The sequence below is a fragment of the Gallus gallus genome, chromosome 5 (assembly GCF_016699485.2).
Source record: "Gallus gallus isolate bGalGal1 chromosome 5, bGalGal1.mat.broiler.GRCg7b, whole genome shotgun sequence".
Taxonomy (NCBI): Eukaryota; Metazoa; Chordata; class Aves; order Galliformes; family Phasianidae; genus Gallus; species Gallus gallus.
This window is the reverse complement of record NC_052536.1, coordinates 43,666,663-43,685,513: the sequence shown is the minus strand read 5'-3', so window position 1 is coordinate 43,685,513 and position 18,851 is coordinate 43,666,663. Positions and strand designations below refer to the sequence as shown.

The following is an 18,851-nucleotide window of genomic DNA, read 5'->3' as shown; positions in this document are numbered from 1 at the left end:
TAATGTATGTGGACAAGTTTCTGTGCAGTAGGAGTTCTGCTTCAGAATTCTTTAATTATATTAAATTATGCACTGTCAACAAGAGGAAGTTCAGAGGAAATTGGTCATGAGGCACACGTTCATACAAGAATAGTGAAATGTATTCATATATTAGATATCTTGTTCCTCTGAGCCTTTGACTTTTGCTGCATGGTGATTGTTCTTGCACTGACAGAAAAAATGTAATTTAAGAAGCGTCCCTTGTGTTAGCACTTAAAAATACTACTTTAAACTTTTCTGTATATAAATGTCAAGTTTTAGTGGATTTAAAAGAGCACAAAAACAATTGTGTGCTATAAACAGTAGGAATTGCTTCTCTCTTTGTTGTTAGAATTAGCTGGCACGATGTAATGGCTTAATGTCTTTTGCATTTAGACAGAAACAATTTTTTCTAGTTCCTCGGCTTGTGATAAGTGAATATTCTAATTACTTGCAGAATTGTTACATACAGCAGTGTGTACTGCTAAGTACTTGTGAAAAAGGTGTTTGTGGAAAGAAGTCTTAACCCCTGTTTGTATAAGGACTGATATCCGAATGAATCTGCAATCACCTTTGTTATTTGCCTTGCTCCACGTAAGCCATAAGAATCAGTCCTATACAGTTTATTTATGCATACTTCATGTAGTCTTTTAGTTCTTCCGTAACTTAATACATTTTTAATTATTTTTGGGATCAAATATTTGGTGACTGCATATGTATGATTCTCTGTGGGGAATGTATTGCTGGCTAAACATTTCTGCCTCAAATTGGTATACATCTCAAGTATTTTTCTGAGGATGAATATCAAAATGTGGTCCTTTGAGAGAGATAAAAAGCTTTTCTGAAATAAGATTATCAGGTAAGAGCATTCTTGCCATAAGCTCGTGTGCCTTCTTGCTGCCACTCACATGGCTGCAGCAGTGCTGTCTTTTTAAGTAGATTTCTCCTGGTGGTACTGGAGATTCTGGTGTTGAATATGTCATGAGTCATTTGATTAAAATAGTGCTACTTAAGGTTTGTTCTCATGAAAACTATTGAGAACCTTCGTTGTGCTGTCAGTCATTTTTAGACTTCTGAAGAAACAATTTATACTGCGGTAAAGCTCTGTATTGCAAATTCTTTTAATGCTGGTATCGTTTCTAGAGACTTCGATGTAGCTCATACATTTACTGCATCATTTTCTTATACGCTTTATTTAAAACTGTAGAAGCACATGGTTAATACAATACTAGCGTGCTGCTGCTTGAGATGCATTAATGTATAACCAAAGGTAAAAGCAGCTAACTGTTAAAATGCAGAAGCTTTCAATTAATTTGGCGCAACCAAACATTCTCCAAACATTTGATAGAGCTGTTGTGTCCTGGAAGCCTAGGCAAGCTTTTGTGTCACACTGTAGCCTGTGCTTTTTAAAGAGACAAAAGAAGGTAAAAGATCAAGCTCCAGCTAGAAATCAGTGAAAATTGGGCCTGTTCCCTTAAGCAGTTGAGAAGCAAGCTAAAGCCATTCTTTGCACTGGATTTTGCATGCTGAGAAAATATCTTAATTTTTTTTAGTAGTAATTGAAACAGATGTAAATGGCTGTTATGGAAGCAGTTGTGGTGGTTTGGGGTTTGGTTTGTTTTTTTTTTCTAAAGCAATCCTATCAATTGTAATACCTATTTCTCAGATGCTAAAAATAATTCATTAAGTAGGTGAATAACATGAGAAGTGAGGTGTGCAACTTTGATTCATATCATTTCTCCCTGTATATCATGAGAGGATTTATGGCCCATGCCCTTTTTCCTGTGGTGATCTTGCAGGTCTATGTTTACCTGTTTCTTGATGACCAGCTTGGATGCTGAGTCCAACTTACAGGCACACTACAGAAGAAGTACAACAGAAGCTGGGGAGTGGTGTGTAATACTGAACATCTCGGGGAAGGGGGGTGAGGTGGGGGGGGGGGGGGGGGGGGGGGGAAGTCCTGCCATCTCATATCTGTCATCATATTATCTGATCATCGTATCAGATAAGGCTTTAAACTAACCTATTCTGTTTTTTTTTCTGCCCTTCTTAACAAGTAGAGAGAGAGATAAAGTTCTTCATTTGGTAACTCAGAACTTTTCCCTATCTAGGAAAAAACTGGGTTTGCACACAGTTGTTCGGGAGCTGTGTATGCTCTGTTGTGTGTTTAAAGATCAGTGTCTCCCATCAGGACAGTGTATTCTATGTAGTGCATTTATAGCTTTGAGATGCTTGAGGGCTCTCTTTGGGAATGTGATGTGATGATAATGGCCCCTCCAGGGTTGTGCCAAACACCCTGCTGGCTCAGGGTTCTGTCTCTCGTGACTCTGGAAGAACATGGAGAGGCATGCAGTGATGGTTTTTTCATACGCCTGTAACAGGCTGCAGCTCGGGGCCTGCCTGAGCTGGAGACTCTGTGTGTTCTGCAATGCTTTCTGCAAATTCCTCTCCATTGAGCATTTATAGAATCTTTTTGAAGTCATCTACACTTTTGACATCTGCAACATAATGCAATACAGGTTCCGAAGCTTATTTGAATATTTGTGTTTTGCAGTTCTTAGCTTTGATACCTGATGATTTTTTTTTCTAGTTATCTTATTTGTAGAGGTAATGAAAAATAGTCCTTTGCTTACCCTCTTGTGGGTTTTTGGATTAACTTTTTAGCATCTTCTCTATTCTGCTTTTGTCAGGCTGAATAAAAAGACTTTGTGTTCAGTTCCCTTTGTACTTAGAATAATCTGTGTAATTCGTCTCTGCAACTTGAAGTTCTGTACTTCTTATTTCTGGGGGCAGAAGAAAGGAGGACTGAAATAGTGTGCATTACTCAAGATGGGAATGCACGAAGATTTCATACTGCAGCAGAAGAGATTTCTGGTTTTGTGTTGTGTGGTGTATCTGTGCCATATTTTCCCCCTTCAGTACTGTGCATACGATACTAAATGTCTCCCGTGCTATTTGCCTTTAGGATTATCACTAGCCGCTGGGGTCTGGTTTGTCATCGCAATGTCTATAGTAATGGCAGTTTTTATTTTTAACAGTTAGAAGAGTATGTCCAATTGATGATTATCTTACTTCACATGGATTACTAATTTACTGGCTTGGAATTTTATCTGCCGTGTTATTATTCAGCTACTTATTATTTTGGTATTGTTTTTGCTGTTTTAGCAGTCAGCTTTGGTATCTGTTGTAGTACTTAGCACTAACTTCCTCACTGTAGTTCAGATATGACTGAATCATGCAGGACAAATTCTTGTGGTATCCTCTTTTCATCTTAAAAGCTGAATATTTACTTTTAACCTTTTGATTTTTTTTTTTGTTGTCTGCTAATGTGTTTTTAATTGATGGGAAGCTCCCCTCTTTGAACCGCAATTGTTTAATATTTTTAAGATTCTTTTGTAAGGAAACATACGTACTTTAGAAACCTGGATAAGTCAGGTGTATTATGCTTCTTTCCTCATGATTCCTTTAAGCAATTTAGTAATAGAAGTAATAATTACATCTTCAAATGTAACCCTGATTCTTTCTCATGTTATCTTGTTCACGTATGTGCTAAACTGAATTGCTGCTCTTCCTACAGCTTTGTCTTCCAGAGATGTCAAATTTATTGGTCTATAAGAACCTTTTGATTTAAAAAAGTCCATATTTGCAGCTTCCTAGTTACTCCAGTGTGGAGTGTCTTTTTAACCAGTATGTAAACAGAACACTTAGATTCAGTGCTTTAGGAGTCCGGAATGACTGTCTTTTGATTGTGGTGACTTTTTTTTTCCTGCTTTTGCTCAGAAAACTTATTTTGAGAGTGTTCCCCTGGCTTACTTTCCTTTAGGTCCACAGCAGACATAAATTTCTGATGTTCTGAATACTAACAGGAAGAATTTGTTGGCCTCTTGAAAATGAGCTTTTAGAACTTCAGTGCTGGCATAACAAGGAATAATTGAAATAAGGACCAAATGAGAAATATTGTGTAATGTTAATAGCCAGCAGTAATATCAAGGGTTGTAGTCTACCAGATTTGTAGTCTAACTGTTTTTCTTCCCACTCTTTCTTTTTTAAGCATATGGAAAAGTGTTCCTAGTAAGGAAAGTAAGCGGCCACGATGCTGGAAAGCTGTATGCCATGAAAGTACTGAAGAAAGCAACAATAGTTCAAAAAGCCAAGACAACTGAGCACACAAGGACAGAACGACAAGTATTGGAACACATTAGGCAGTCACCATTTTTGGTCACGTTGCATTATGCCTTCCAGACAGATACAAAGCTTCATCTCATTTTGGGTAAGTAGTTTTCAGGAGTCAACTATTTTATTAATGAAAAATAAAATATGATAATCAAATATATAATCTATCCTTATATCTCCTTAATGTTTTTGGGTTTTTTTTTCATGTGGACTTAAGTACTGTGTGTTTGGAGGTTGTATGGGAGGGCATAGGAAGTAAAATACTGTTTGCCTTCAACAGTGCCTTTATTTGTGGTTTTCCTGTTTGAACTTCAGTCCTCTACTGAGACTTAAGGGGGGAAAAATAAAAGTGTTATGTTTGTTTTGTTGTAAGTTACTGGCATGGTCACTGCCTAAAACAGAGATGGAAAATTACTAAAAATACCATTTTCTTGCACTTAACTGCAGACGAAAATGGCATCTTCTAGGTTGGTTTTTTTTTTTACCACTATAACACTGCATTAGTTTTCTGTGAAATCTCCAATTGCTACTACAAATGAAAATGTTTTCATGAACATTAAAATGATTGTTTATTTTCTCTGTATCATGCCATTGTGTATATGGTACAGAGGTTATTGACAAGGTGGAGCGACTGAATGTGACTCTATTTTGGGGATCCCCCTAGTTCAAACATGCTATGTTTCACATTTTACTGTCTTTAATCTGTTACTTGCTTTTGTACACTGTTATACTTCATTTTGGTAAATTCTTCTTGTAACTTTCCTAAATGCCCATTTACAAGAGATGCTTGATAATGAATGCTGTATAATGGTTCTTATTAGATTATTAGAACAATATTTTGTCCTTGTCGCTTTGCTTTCCACATCTGTTTGTCTAGCATTTGCAACTTGTTGTATGAATCCTCTCCCAGTAGCTGTCAGTTCTTAGGAAGGTGTTCTATATACTTACCATAGTTTCATATATCACAGTGGGATAAAACCATTGCCTGAGGAGCTTGTGCTTAAATGAACTACTCACTAGATTCTTGTTCAAAAGTGTAAGAATGGTTTTCAGATTCCTTTGATAAGGACACTAAAGCATATGTAAAATAATGTCAGAAGCTGAAGGATGTTACAGATGAAGCAAAAACTGGAAATGCACCAATAGCTTTGTGATTCTTCATGTTAACCTTTAACTTTGAGAGTATCATCTTCAGTTATTGTGGTATTTATAGAGTAATATTTGGAAAAAATCATAAAATTAAGGGTTGTGAGAGAAAATATGAGAACATGTTAAAGGAAAACTAGAAACTTGGGATTGCGTGCTCATCAGAGTCAAATTGGTGGGAGCTTGGTAGTTTTGAAGAACATCATGCAGTAGATAGCACTGACTGGGCATGTACGTTTACTTTGAACCATAACACAACATCAAGGTTAAGTTTAAGGCAAAAAATTCAAAGCTGATGTATAATTAAAGGCTTTGTTCTTTGTGTTTTTCTATTCTACGAAGTCTTTATGAATCTATTCTCAAAGTAACAGTTGCTCTAGAAATGTCTTTTTCTTTCTTGTGTCTTTTTTTTTTTTAAGCAAGAAATGGGAATAGTTGTGTAGTGTGGTATTCTAGTTTTTTTTCCAAAAAATAAAAAATAAAAATAAAAAAATCAAGAAACCTAACTAGCATGGCCTAAAACTACTTTAAAAGTCACCTGAGCTTCATGACATCCTTGACAAAATAATATAATGGTTTCTTGAAAATCATACATAAATATTTGTAAATTACTTCTTTGATGTAATATTAGAATTCTGTGATTCAGTGGCTTCTGAATTTTCAGGGAAAACAGTCTCTGTCTCCGTTCTACTCAGCTGGCCTTGGTGCATGTGCAACATTTTAATTTCAGATTTTAGAGGTTTTAGAATTGGACTCTCATTGTAATACTTACCACAAGTCTGCATGCTGCTGGATTCCATAGCAGTAGTAATTTAATGTGAATCAATTGCAGACATGCAGTTGCATTTCTAACAGTTTTCCAGAACTCAGGATTTAGAGCTGATTCAAGTTTTCAGATCAACTTTAAGCTGGTATGGTCACAGAATAGCTTAGGTTGAAAGGGACCTTAAAGCCCATGTAGTACCAACTCCCTGCTGTGGTCGGGGCTGCCCCCAGCCAGACCAGGCTGTCCACAGCCCCATCCAACCTGGCCTTGAATGCCTCCAGGGATGGGGCATCTACAGCTTCTCTGGGCAGGTTGTTCGAGTGCCTCAGAACCCTCTGGTTCTTTCTGAGTGAAAAATTTCCCAATGTCTAATCTAAATCTTCCCTTGTACTTTAAACAGTTCTCCCTTTCCTATCCCTGTTAGGCCATGTTCATAAGTACCAGAAGGCTACAATGAGATCTCCCCAGAGCCCTCTGTTCTCTTCCTCAGCTTATCTTTGCAGGAGAGGTGCTCCAGCCTTCTGCTAATTGTCATGGCCCTCTTCTGGACCCGTTCTAACAGCTCTACATTGATAAACGATGAATGACTTTAATGTATTCTGCTAGAATTAGTGACTTCAGATATAAAATGGGTTTGTGTTACAGTGAAGCACTGTTTTTTTTTCCCCTCCCTGAGTGGGAAAAACTACCCCATCGTGTCCTGCAGATAATGAAAATGTGGTTTCCAGATGAGAACATATGTGGAAATAATCTCCTTGAATAAGTGTTGCTATTCACATTCCACTTAAGAAGGTTGAAATCTGTAATTGTCTACAGCTGATTTATTTTACCCAATACCTGTTCTTTTGAATTGGCTTTTATAATGTCAGTGTGTCTTGTTGGACTTAAATATTTCATAAGGGTGTACAGATATTCACAGGTGTCATTGATATTCTGTTTTTTTTGAAAAACTCAAAGACAGATTTTTGCAAAAAAAAAAGTATTCTTCATGACTAATGGATAGTTGAGGTTCACTTTATGGCTTTGCTGCTTATTTAAGTTGGCACTGTTCTATCACTCCTCTAAGAAAGAAATTATGTACTGTACAGCACGATGAAATACTGCAGTTGAAATGATACAATAAAAGCATCTGATCCCAGCACATCATCTTGCAATATTAATTGGTGCTTTAAGTTATTAAATAAGAAAATTAAGTTGTCAGAAATTGAATTTACATGTTCTTTGCTCTACTTTTTAGACTATATAAATGGAGGAGAACTGTTCACTCATCTTTCACAAAGAGAGAGATTCTCAGAAAATGAGGTGCAAATTTACATTGGGGAAATTGTTTTGGCACTTGAACATCTACACAAGGTAAAGTGAGTTTATCCTTTTAGTGGAAACTGCAAGCTGATTATACAGTGTGAAAAGAATGCAGTTGTAGCACAAAAAGTTAGAATAATTTCTTTAGTCTTAAGTGCAAAGACATTTTACAAATGGGACAAATTAGTTGAATCATTAAAAATACTTTCCAATAAAATGTGTAGTCATGTGCACCAGATAAAGGCTACACGTTCTTGCCTATGTGAAAAGAATCATTATTGACAAATTATGGTTAATTTTTAATAATCTCTATCAAATGGTTGAATATGTCAGCAAACCTAATTGATAGTAAACACGATCAGCATTTGGGTTGTGCTGTAGTTCAGTTCTCCTTGTTTTGATGTAGTGAAACAGCTCTTCAAAAGAGTTTGGAAGCTAAAAAATGTTTTCAGAAGTAGTCAATTATTTCTAGATGCAAAGGATATATTAAGCATTTCAATCTTCAAAATCTGGTGCATTAATTTCTGACAATTGACAAGTGTCTCAAAGGTTTTTCTTCAAAGACATTTTTAAAGTCCTCCTTTTTGAGGGCAAGCATTGAGGTGTGAGATTAAATAATGGGAATTTCGTTTGCTTAACTTTAAAATGCATTCAGTGTCTCTTTGACATGGTTGCACTTATTTGGAAATATTTAAATTCTGTTTGCAGTTGGGAATTATATATCGCGATATAAAACTTGAGAATATTCTCCTGGATTCTGATGGCCACGTGGTGCTGACAGACTTTGGTCTGAGTAAGGAGTTTCTTACTGATGAGGTGAGTATTTGAATTTCCAGTAGTTGAAGATAGAATCCAGCATGACCACAAAATCAGATTCAGTCTGCCTGAAATCATAATAGCATTGTCTTCTCCGCGTTGTCTTTAAAGAACATTATCTAGTAGTCTTTGTTTACAGGGTTTTAGGCTTTCAGTTCCTTGATTTTTTTGGCTTGCCAGTGTTTTTAGACACTTATCTGTTCTAGTTTTCCCTGAAATGTCTTCACGCTCCTTTGTGCTGCCCTTTATGTGCAGAAGGAGATCCATGGAAGTCAGAAAAGCCACTTAGGTTGTCATTCTTAGATGCCTTTTTAAAACACTTGTCTCTGCTAATACTTTGCGGTGACTAGGCAAATGGTATGCTATGACTCTTACTTAGGCTAATGATAATTATTGTATTATTATCTTGTATTTTTTTCTCACATACGTGTCACTTTTGATAAGCTTAATTGCAAGCTTTTAGGTTAAAAGCTTATCTCTTACTAAATACATGCATAGTACCTAACACGGTGATCACTATCTGTTGACATTAATTATTTGTAAGGTACAGTTTTATCTCCAAATATGCTTTTGAGATTTCAGAGAGTCAAAGTTGCACAGGATTTTGCTGTTGAGAGAATTTAAAAATAGGTATTTTCTGGCTTTCACTTTAAGTATCAGAGATGTTGAAATAAGGGACTGCAAATTTGAAAGTCTTTGTTAGATGTGACAAAGGGATTTTCTAAAAATAGATAGCTGGTAGTTTTCTCTAGAATATTTTAATTCCTAATTGAGCCTGGTGGACTTTGGAGAGCAACATCATGGAAGACTTGAAATGTTAGTTTCTGAAGCAGAGCAGTAGTACAAATGCTGTCAGTATATTCCCCTTAAATTATAGAGTGAAGCCAAGAGGAGGATCAAGTAGCACAACAAAGAATTTGTCAGACCAGCGTGCTTCCAGCAAGGAAATATAAAGAGATACAGTTTTCAGCAGAGAAGAATGACAGTAAAGTAAAAGGCGTGGCTAAAGAGATTGGGGCCTGCTTGGAGTTGAGAAATACTATGTAATAGGTGTAGGAGATGGAACACGCAGAGTTGTCCTCTAGGCCTTGAATGAGGTGGAAGTCTTTCTTATGATAAAAACTTATCATAATGAATCAGAGCCTTCTATAGAAGTCTCAGAACAGATGGCTTTAAGAAGTTTTCTTATTTCTCATTTGTGCTCACCATTCAGATGTTCTTTATAAACAATGCAAGAAAAATTGAAGTGGTTGGCGACCCTGCCCACGGCAGGGGAATTGAAACTAGATGATCTTTATGGCCTGTTTCAACCTAGGCCATTCTGTTATTCTATGAAGTGAAGACTTAGATAAGCATTAGGAATACCTGGCAACTTTACCTCACACTATGAATCTGATTCCTCTTTCTCCGTAATTTAAATTAATACAGTCTTGCTGCTTGGTCATTTAATGTTCTCTGACTGTAATCCATTCTGTTCTTAGCCTGTAATGAAGTGTGTTCATTTACCCTTACTTTTTTCTCATTCTGCTTTTTTTCATCTTCCTTGTCGAAAAAATGAAACACTTCTACTGTTAAAAGGAAGGAGAAATGTAACTGCCATTTCATTGTTAGCTTTCAAAACCTAAGAAATTGCCTGCACTTGACTATAGTTTTCATGTTTGCTATTGTAATTTAGATACAGAGCTCAAACATCATTAAAATGTTCCAGTTACACACAGCAATTGATATTTCATGTTGTGCTCTGTATATGATTGCTCCTTGAACACGGTTCACATTACATAAGTTATCTGTTAATTTATACTTCTGACCCGATGTAATTATAAGAGGTAATTTTTGCCTGTGTAATTGCATAGCTTTATACCTATTTTCATGCTAATTTGGTAGCACTCTTACTTAAAAGTCCACACCTGCACAAGTCAGATAAGACAAGAGTATGTTCTCACAAATGCATTTCAATTCTAGTATGTTTTCCTTTCTCTGTTTTCTTCACACTTTTTCCCCTGTCCACCCTACTTCTTGTAGGTTCTCCAAGTCTACAGAAGCATGCTTACACAAGTGGAATTCATTCTAGTAACTCCTCCCACTTTGGAGTATCTAGGTTACTAAGAATGTATACAAGCTATCAGCAGTCACACATGCTAAATTTGGAGTTATCAAAGACAATTATACTACCATATATTTATGGATTTCAGATGGTTTTATAATTGGAGATAATTGGAGGAAGCATCATAGTTCAGCGTTTTCTTGATCCCTCTTTCAGTCTGATTATTGTTATATATTTCCAGGTATCTAGGCCGGTCTAGAATCTAAAAGAAGCTTTTTAATAAAAAAATGTACTAGGTCATGGTTAAAATAACCATAGCAGATTAAACAAACATAAAGAGAAAAAAAAAAAAAAAAACCAACCACTTTTCCTAAGCAGTGTTTGAATAAAAGGAAGTAAATGCATGTGACTTCTAGGCAAACCAGAAGCCTGTTGGTTTCTGCCATGCAGATACTGACGTCTGAGTATGAAGATTACCAGACTGCATTGTCAAGTGTTCTCTGTTTCTCATTTACTATGAGAGAGTACTTAAACGTGTAAGGACTACAAATACAGTCTGAAAGCAATATTCTTAAACTTTAAACATTTTATGCTACTGTTTCTCTTTAGAAATAATAATAATAAATAAAACTAATAAATGCCATTAACGTTATATAAAACAGTCTGGTTTTGCCTTTGCTTTGTCTTAAAAAGTCCACATGCTGGTATTTGCATGCAAGAAGAAACAACTTGGCCTGAATAAAGTAGTTGAATAAAAATTAATTTTCATATAGGATAGCTCAGTATGACAAGCTACTTAGGTGTGAAATAATTTCCGATATCTAAACAATACTTAATATTTCATGAACACGAACAGTTTGATTAGTATAACCAGAAAATAGGCTTAGGTAAGAGCTAGAGAAATTGGAATGAATAATAACTTTGTATCATGTACAGTCTTAGCTGCAATGATGAATTAAGGCTGGGGGGGGGGAAAGACACTTTAGCTTTCTGCTTCAATACATCTCAGTTTAAGTACATGTTTAAGTGGGATTTAGAATTTATTTGCAGATTGTGCTGTTATAAATTATTCATCTTGTGGGGAAAAAAACAGATAAAAGTAACAGTTTTTGTATTGAAATGTCTTCAACACTTTTTTCTTACTGCATAGGTGCAATCATGTTGGTGTTATGTATGGCTTTTAAAACATTAAAAAATAACTAAAAAAGAACACCTAGATTTCTATTATTTGACATCCTATTTCTTGTGCAGTATATTAATCTTTAGGATCACCGACTCAGTCATTTTAATATAGTTTTGTCCTATTTAACTGTTCTGCTTGTATGCTGGCCTTATTTTGATTTGGTTAATATTAGTTGAGCATACTCATCAACTTTGGTCTTCATTTTAATATATATTGTTGAAGTGCTAATTCATTTTTAATATTTTTTTCTGACAATTTCTCTTCTGTAACTATCCTAAATACAATGTTTTAGAATGGTATACATGTAGATGTTTAATCTGAATGCATTCACTGAATTATTGTAGTAGCAATCTATTGGATCATGCATCGCAATTATCATTTTTTTTCTTTTTAAATCCTGTAAGTATGTTTTTTGTCTGGAGTGCAGTGGAATGTTTAAGTCTGCTGTGTTGATACACATCTGCATTATCTTAGGCTTGTTTTGAAATTTTTGTTTACTTAATAAAGATGAAAGAAATTGTGTAGTAAATACTGAAGGTTGTCAATCTTCAAACAATGTATCTGAGAGTACATAGAACACAAATGCCGTAGTAATTACTAAGGTAGATATTTTCTGCGAGGAATGATTGAACTGTCTGTTTTTTGTCAGTTGGATATCTGTGTAGTTACGTTTATAATTCTTAGTGTGAATAGTAATACGATTCTGTGGATAGTTCAGATACGCAGTTGCTTTCTCATCCAAAAATCTTTTGATCAGAGTTGCAAATGTAGTTGCAACTTTTAGATGCTCTTCATTGTTGAATTGCTGTTTTAGGTTATTAGCTGGTTGAGTGAACACTTTGTTCTGGAAGAAAAATTAGTATGTAGTCTTAAAAGACTTCATTAAATGAAAAAGAATGAAAAGGTTGTTAGCTCCCTATGGATTTTGGTAGATGAGGTAGAAAGATTCATATGCACTCTTAGAGCACTGACGATGTAGTCAAGAATGGTGCGGAAACTGACTACAATTTGATTTTCTTTTAGTGCTGTATTACTTGAATGACCTGGTAAATCAGCTGTACATTTCAACAATCTTCATAATTGTGCAATTGAAGTGATGATGTCTGATCATTGAAAGAGCAAATGCTCTGAACCTTGAGTATTCCCTTGCAAAAATGAGTTAAAATCTGTATTGCTGATTAATTACTGTTTCTGCTTGTGTTTTGGTTAAGGAGTTATTCATTGATTCTCAAAAAAGGAAAAGGAATGACAGAGTGAATACTGGAGTTAGTCCCCAGAAGTTAATATAGGTCACAGATCCCGTCAGGACAGTCAGTCATTATTACTGTTGTTTTGGAAAAGGATATGAAACAGTGCTAGGTAAAATTTTGGTTCTACTTGGTGTACTTCTGTTGTGCTGTGTTTTTTTTTCCCCAAGTATCCTGGAATTGTTTATTGAGAATTATAGAATTGTAGAATAACATCAAACATTCTAAAATTACATAGCTGCAGGGTAGGACTCACTTCATTGCAGAACCAGGTCATCAATGATTGGATGACTATTTGTCCCTTAGCACATAGATATAGATGCTGTTCTAGCATGAAATAGTAAAGCAGAAGACTGGAACACAAAATCTATTGTCTAGGTTTTTATGCCAAAATCTCAAAGTGCCATTAACAGTTTTTTGCACTCATAATTGATAGTATACTGTTTTATTGTTGTAATGCATCACTTAAAAATGATGTTTTGGGGGTCAAAATGAATTTTGACCTCTGTGTAAAACAGTCTGCTGTCATCTATCACATATTAGAATAATATGTTGGTAGTCAACTTTGGAAAATATTCTGTTCATGATTTGGATGGGAAATAAAGGTGTGTGTATTGGACATATTCTATGCTTTTATATTTACATTCTCTTCTCAAAAAATTGTCAAAGGCTTTGCAGTGAACTAGTAGAGCTCTTTGCAGAATGAATTCTCTTTTATACCTGATAATTGTACCTCTGTTTGAAGCAAGAGGGATTTCTTTTCAGATTTTGATTTCAACTCTTATTCTCTCTTGTGGTACTCTTACTCTCTTATTAAAAGATGATGTTTTAGAAAACAAGTTATCCAAAACCAGGAATTTTGAGAAGAACCCAGTACAAAATGTTCATCAGGGCTGAAAGCGGTGCATACTTGCATTCCTCCCACGCAATAAGGTGCTGTTTTGAGTATCTTCTTGCCTGCAGGAATGGGATTCTTGCTTTCTTTCCTCTTGGTTATTTGCTCTACAAATCTGTCATTAGTAACTGGCTTAAAGATTTCTTTGCAGAATTACAATTGCGTTGCATTTCAGAAGCAGATATAGCTGTGGTCTAAACCTATGGAAACACTTCCTCGTATCTTCATTCCACATTAGATGAGAGCTTAGTTTTGCACTAGGATATGTGTTGGGACCACAGCTGTACAAGACACACATTTCTTACCTGGCCTGTGGACCCTTCACTGGCAGGTTTAGCTGTTCTTGCTCTACTTCTTATAAGTGCCTGTTCTGATGGCAGCTTCTGGCAACCAAATCTCATTCTTGCTTGAAACATTCATTAGTCTAGCTCCGTGTCTCTTTTGAAAGCAGAACTCTTTATTTTGTCTAGCTCATTTAAAATGTTTCTTTCTGGTTAACTGAGAAATTGGTAAAACCTCCAAATGCAAGGAGTTGTCTTTGGCTGTACTGCTGTAGTTGAAACTATTTTAAAATTGATAATGATAAATACACACGCAGAGATTGTAGAAACATCACAGAAATCAATTACCATTGTTCTTCAAGAGGATTTACTGCCTGCTTAACGTGTTTCCAATACAACTACCTCTTGTTGCTGTTTCTGGTTTGGAATTGGTGTCTGTTTCACTCTCTTATCCTCTTCAGTGAGGTGTTTCATTGGAATTGTAACATGCAAGCTTAATTTGGGTTTATTTGTCCACCACTAGGTGAGGTACAGATGCTGAACCCAGTCCTAGCCAAGTATCAATTACAGATGTTTTCCAAAGACTGCTGAGACTGCTGCAGGTTCAATTTTGATTAGTGTTGTTAAAGGCTCTAAAATAGAGTCCTTAATACCTTTTGGGACAGAGTTCCTCTCTAAGGCTTTTTTTTCACTAAAGCTTTCATGAAAACATCTGAAAGATGCTGGTTGCCAATGTTCTACCTTTGAAACAGAACAATACAATCTAGTGTATGCATCTTGGTTGAGCTAGCTGTATTTACTTCAACTAGCTTGTCTTGTAGCAGCTTATGCAACAGAAAGAGCAAACTTCTAAACATGAAATTGGCACCTTGTGGTCATAGAGTAAAAAAAAAAAAAAAAAAAAAAAACCTATTCCTTGGGTGTCTTGTTCAGAATTTGTATGAGGCACTTCTTAGTAAGTAGGGGCAGGTAGCATAGTGATTATCCTACCGCAAAAGGTAATAGTTGTTTCAGGAGCTGTAAAAAGCAGTTCTGGATTTGTCCAATATAAACTCGTGGTCTGACAGTATTCAGTGTGATTCACTGCAGCCTTTCTGCCAACATCAGAAATACCAAGAAAAGCCTGTTCTTTTGTGAAGAATCTGCTGTGTTAAGTTGCTTTTTATTGTATTACAAAAAACTGATGAAGCCTTCTGTATACCTTGAATTTTGTACCTTTTTGTACATAATGGAAACATTTCCTGACATAGAGAACACAATATGCTATGCTCCAGTCTCACTGCAGGAGGGAGAAACTGCCTTTCAATTTCTTCATTAGAGACTGGTGGATTTTCCTAGGAAACTTGAATGACTGCAAAAATGAAAAGTCTTTATCCTCCTTGTAAGATTTGGTCACCATCAGAGAACCCTTGACTTGGAAATAATACACTTTGTAACAATCAAAATTACGTTTGCCTTTTCTAGAATACTTTTTCCCTAAATAAAAGTCAAAACAAAGTCATTGTTTTGATTATAAATTAAGCAATTGCGAAAGATTGGTCTGAAACTTTAAATCATGTCATTGTTTGTATTACCTGCAGACTGCTACCACTTCACTGTAGGTGGGGGACATTCATGGAACAGTATTAAATTTTATTTATCTACCACCCTGAGTATTTTACAGAATTTGAAGCTTGCATGAGTAGTTGCTCATACAACTTACACCGTGTATGCATTCACTTGAGGTATAATCTTCTAGGTGACTGCTTAAAGAGAACACTGAAGATATGAAGGGCGTTAGCTAGACGATTTTCATCTCCTTGATTTTTCATCTATATACGTGCTTGGTATGAGAAATCTTGTTGCTCCTGTGATAGACATTGACTTTCACTTTTAGCAGAAAGACTATTTTAGACTTAAAAAAAACTTCATTTAAACTTACTATGCAATTTCAGATTACTTCAAACAGCAGTAACAATTCATCTCGCCTTGCTGCGTCATAGCATTTTGAAACCTTCATAATGGTGAAGTCAGATTAAGTGAACAAAGCATTTTAGTTTGCCAGCTAACAAGTTTGGACAAGACAAGGAATTCTATTGGAATGTTGCTGAAATCTGTGGAAGAACACATCCAAAACATACATAATAATTCTATTATTTCTCCACTAAACAAATATGACAACTCAACAAGTAATTCTTGTCTGGATTGGAGATTTAAAAACAAATAAACTTGTAAAGAGTCAGTCTTGAGGGCAGCCTGCAATACCTTCAGTTGGCTTCTCTCTAGACTACCTGGTTCCCTTCTGTTGTACCTTCCTGCTCTGTGCAACTTGATGTTATTCAGATACGGATTTCACTCACAGAACTGGTACATAAAGCACTACATTGCACAGCAATACTTTTTTTTCTCTACAGTCAGCTTATTTTGTGAAATTTCATTTAGTCTTTATGCTGTTTCATAAGCATATTCTTTTTATCAGCTGTAAAAATTACCATGCCCCTTCCTTTCAAGTATTTTTAATAGAGTTGAAATTTTTCCTCAAATTCAATTGTTTGTTTATATCATGGACAGTTCACATGAAATTTATCAGAGGCTTGGCTTTAAGTTATCCTGTAGCAGCTAAGCTGTTTTGCTAAATCTTGAGGGTACTGACATCACTTTCACAGTCAAGCTATAACTTGTGTTCTGTGCTTTAGATACAAATCTACTACTGAGGGCCAAGTACACAGAACTCTTTCATCTCTGTCCTCGCATTGTTTTTTATTAGCAAGACATTCCTGGTAGAAAATAAGGATATAGTATTAAAGAATATTTGGAGAAGATTAGCTTTCTTTAAAAAAAAAAAAAAAAAAAAAAAACAGCACAAAACAAACAACAAACACTTGGGAAATTCATTTAAGGTCTCAATTTTCATCTCATAGGAATGTGATATGTCTTCAGAATGTGTTACAGCTGATGTTGGGGTAGAAATCCATCTTGGTTATAAGCAAAGCGCATGAAATAGCTGGAGGACAGAAGGAATCTGTTTTTCTGGCTTTTTTTGTTGTTGTGTTTTTCTCTCAAAGGTGACCTTTCATGCAGCTGGAGAAGTGGGTCTTTATTGTGAATGCTGAAAAGAATGGCTTCACTGAATGCTTTAGTTGTACTAAATAGTTTACTTGGCCAATCCTTCAGCTAAAATATGTTTGCACAAAGGCTGTTGTGAATAAAGTAAGCCACAGGGCTGTAGGATCCAAGTGTCTGTTGAAGCAGTGGTGCATGTTATAAAACATATCTGCAACTGAGAATGACTATTTTAAGACACCTGAGTTGTTTCCATACTCTCATGCACCCTTCAGAAGCACTCAAGCTCTAGAGTATGTTTTGTCAGAAGTGGTGAGTTTGCCTATTCTCTGCAGGGAGATGGAGTTTCTTTCTCCTGCTCTATTGTCAGATTTCATGTGTACCATTTCTCTTGAATGGAGAGCTTATCATGGATCCCTAAAGGCCACAAGCCCTCCTTCTGTAGGGAGGAAGGTTTATGCTTGTCTCTTTTGGATCTTTATGTAGTTTTAATGCCTGCCTAGTGTTCCTTGATTTTAAAGTAGGGCCAAATGATGGTACCATAAAGTCAGCAAGAGCATGATGTTGCAAGGTCTCTATTCTTCTGGTAGCACTTGAGGTTTTTTTTTCTTTGTCATAGTGACTTTTCTAGGTCAAATGATATTCCACAACCCATATTCCACCTCCATCTTGACCAATCACAGGGTTCTATTCTCTATCCTTTAGGACAGCAGCTTTAGCTACTCTGGGGCTAGGTGCTATCAATGTTTCCTGGTTGAAAGGCAAATATGCTATTTCTTTTGATCAGGGAAAATGGAAACAGGATGTAGAAATGCATATTCTGGTAGAATGTGCAGTGCAAACGTTGCAGAAGTCATGTAGACGTGGTGCTAAAAGTGTCTCCTTTATTGCTTCTCTAGGACACTCAGATTAGGCAGAATGATTGCAAGGAAATTAGGGGGACTGTGTCCTATGCTGCTGAACTTAATAAAGAAACGAACAAATAAATTATATAATAGTTTGGATTTGAAGGGACCTTTGAGATCATGTAGTTCCAGCCCCCTTCCTATAGGCAGAGACAGCTCCCACTACACCAAGTTGCTCAAAGCCCTTTCCAGCCTGGCCTTGAATGCTTCCAGTGAGGGGGCATCCACAGCGTCTCCGGGCAACCATTTCCAGCATCTCACCACCCTCACCCCATTTTGGTTTGGTTTGGTTTCATTTTTTTTTTTTCTGTGTGTGTGTGTGTGGTTAATTGAGAAATGATGAATAGTTGATATCAATTTTTTTTCTTTATTGTCTCCATTTAACAGTCAAAAGGTTTTCCAACAGGGGTTCTGATATGAAAGTTAGTGTATTTGATGACAGATCAGTATTGAGTATCAAGAAAACACTCAATGGGTCTTTCTTCTTACCTGACTTTGGCAATTTTCTATCTAGTTTCTTGCTTAGAACTCTGCTTCTAATAAACATCTGCTTTCCTTTTCTTGGCTGTGTTCAGCCTTGGGATTTTAGCAGTAGACTGCTGTTAAACTGGAAAGGAAGCGAGATCTAAAGGGTAAAAGTACTTGCATATGTGGAATAAGAAGTTGGGATTTTTATTAACCTCATTACAGATTTATCCCAGGGTGTTTTTGACTTGTAAAGAACTCTTTGTCACTTAACAGTATGACTTTTTTTATATTGAAATTAAATTATAAGAAAAGATTTTAAAGGATTCAGATATTCAAGCATTCAAAATTATTTCAGGAGATGAAATTTTGCAAGGGACAGCAAAAAATACTTCAGACAAGAATTTAAGAAAGAAATAACTGATTTTCAAATATTGTTCTAGAAATTTAGTTTTTCCTATTAAAATTTCAACTTGGTTAAGTGATGACTATGTAACAATGCGCCTTTTATTATTTTTGATCTTGACAAAAAGCTAAGAAGTAAATATAATTGAAAATCCCATTCATA

At 35.8% G+C, this 18,851-nt stretch overlaps 1 protein-coding gene across 8 annotated transcripts in view; it reads left to right on the top strand.

Annotated features, from left to right (window-relative positions):
* The window catches only part of RPS6KA5 (ribosomal protein S6 kinase A5), a 133,367-nt gene that overhangs the window by 77,139 nt on the left and 37,377 nt on the right, over nucleotides 1-18,851 (top strand). For 6 of the 8 annotated variants that reach the window (XR_005860048.2, XR_005860047.2, NM_001012587.3 and 3 more), the window contains 3 exons: nucleotides 4,070-4,288; nucleotides 7,341-7,456; nucleotides 8,114-8,221. Coding sequence is in view for 4 of the 8 variants with exons in the window: in NM_001012587.3 (NP_001012605.1) it covers nucleotides 4,070-4,288; nucleotides 7,341-7,456; nucleotides 8,114-8,221 (443 nt within the window). In the remaining 4 variants the exon portion in view is untranslated. Of the gene's footprint in view, nucleotides 1-4,069; nucleotides 4,289-7,340; nucleotides 7,457-8,113; nucleotides 8,222-18,851 lie in introns of those variants that run through there. The other 2 variants (XM_040701041.2, XM_025150780.3) reach the window with 1 other exon arrangement.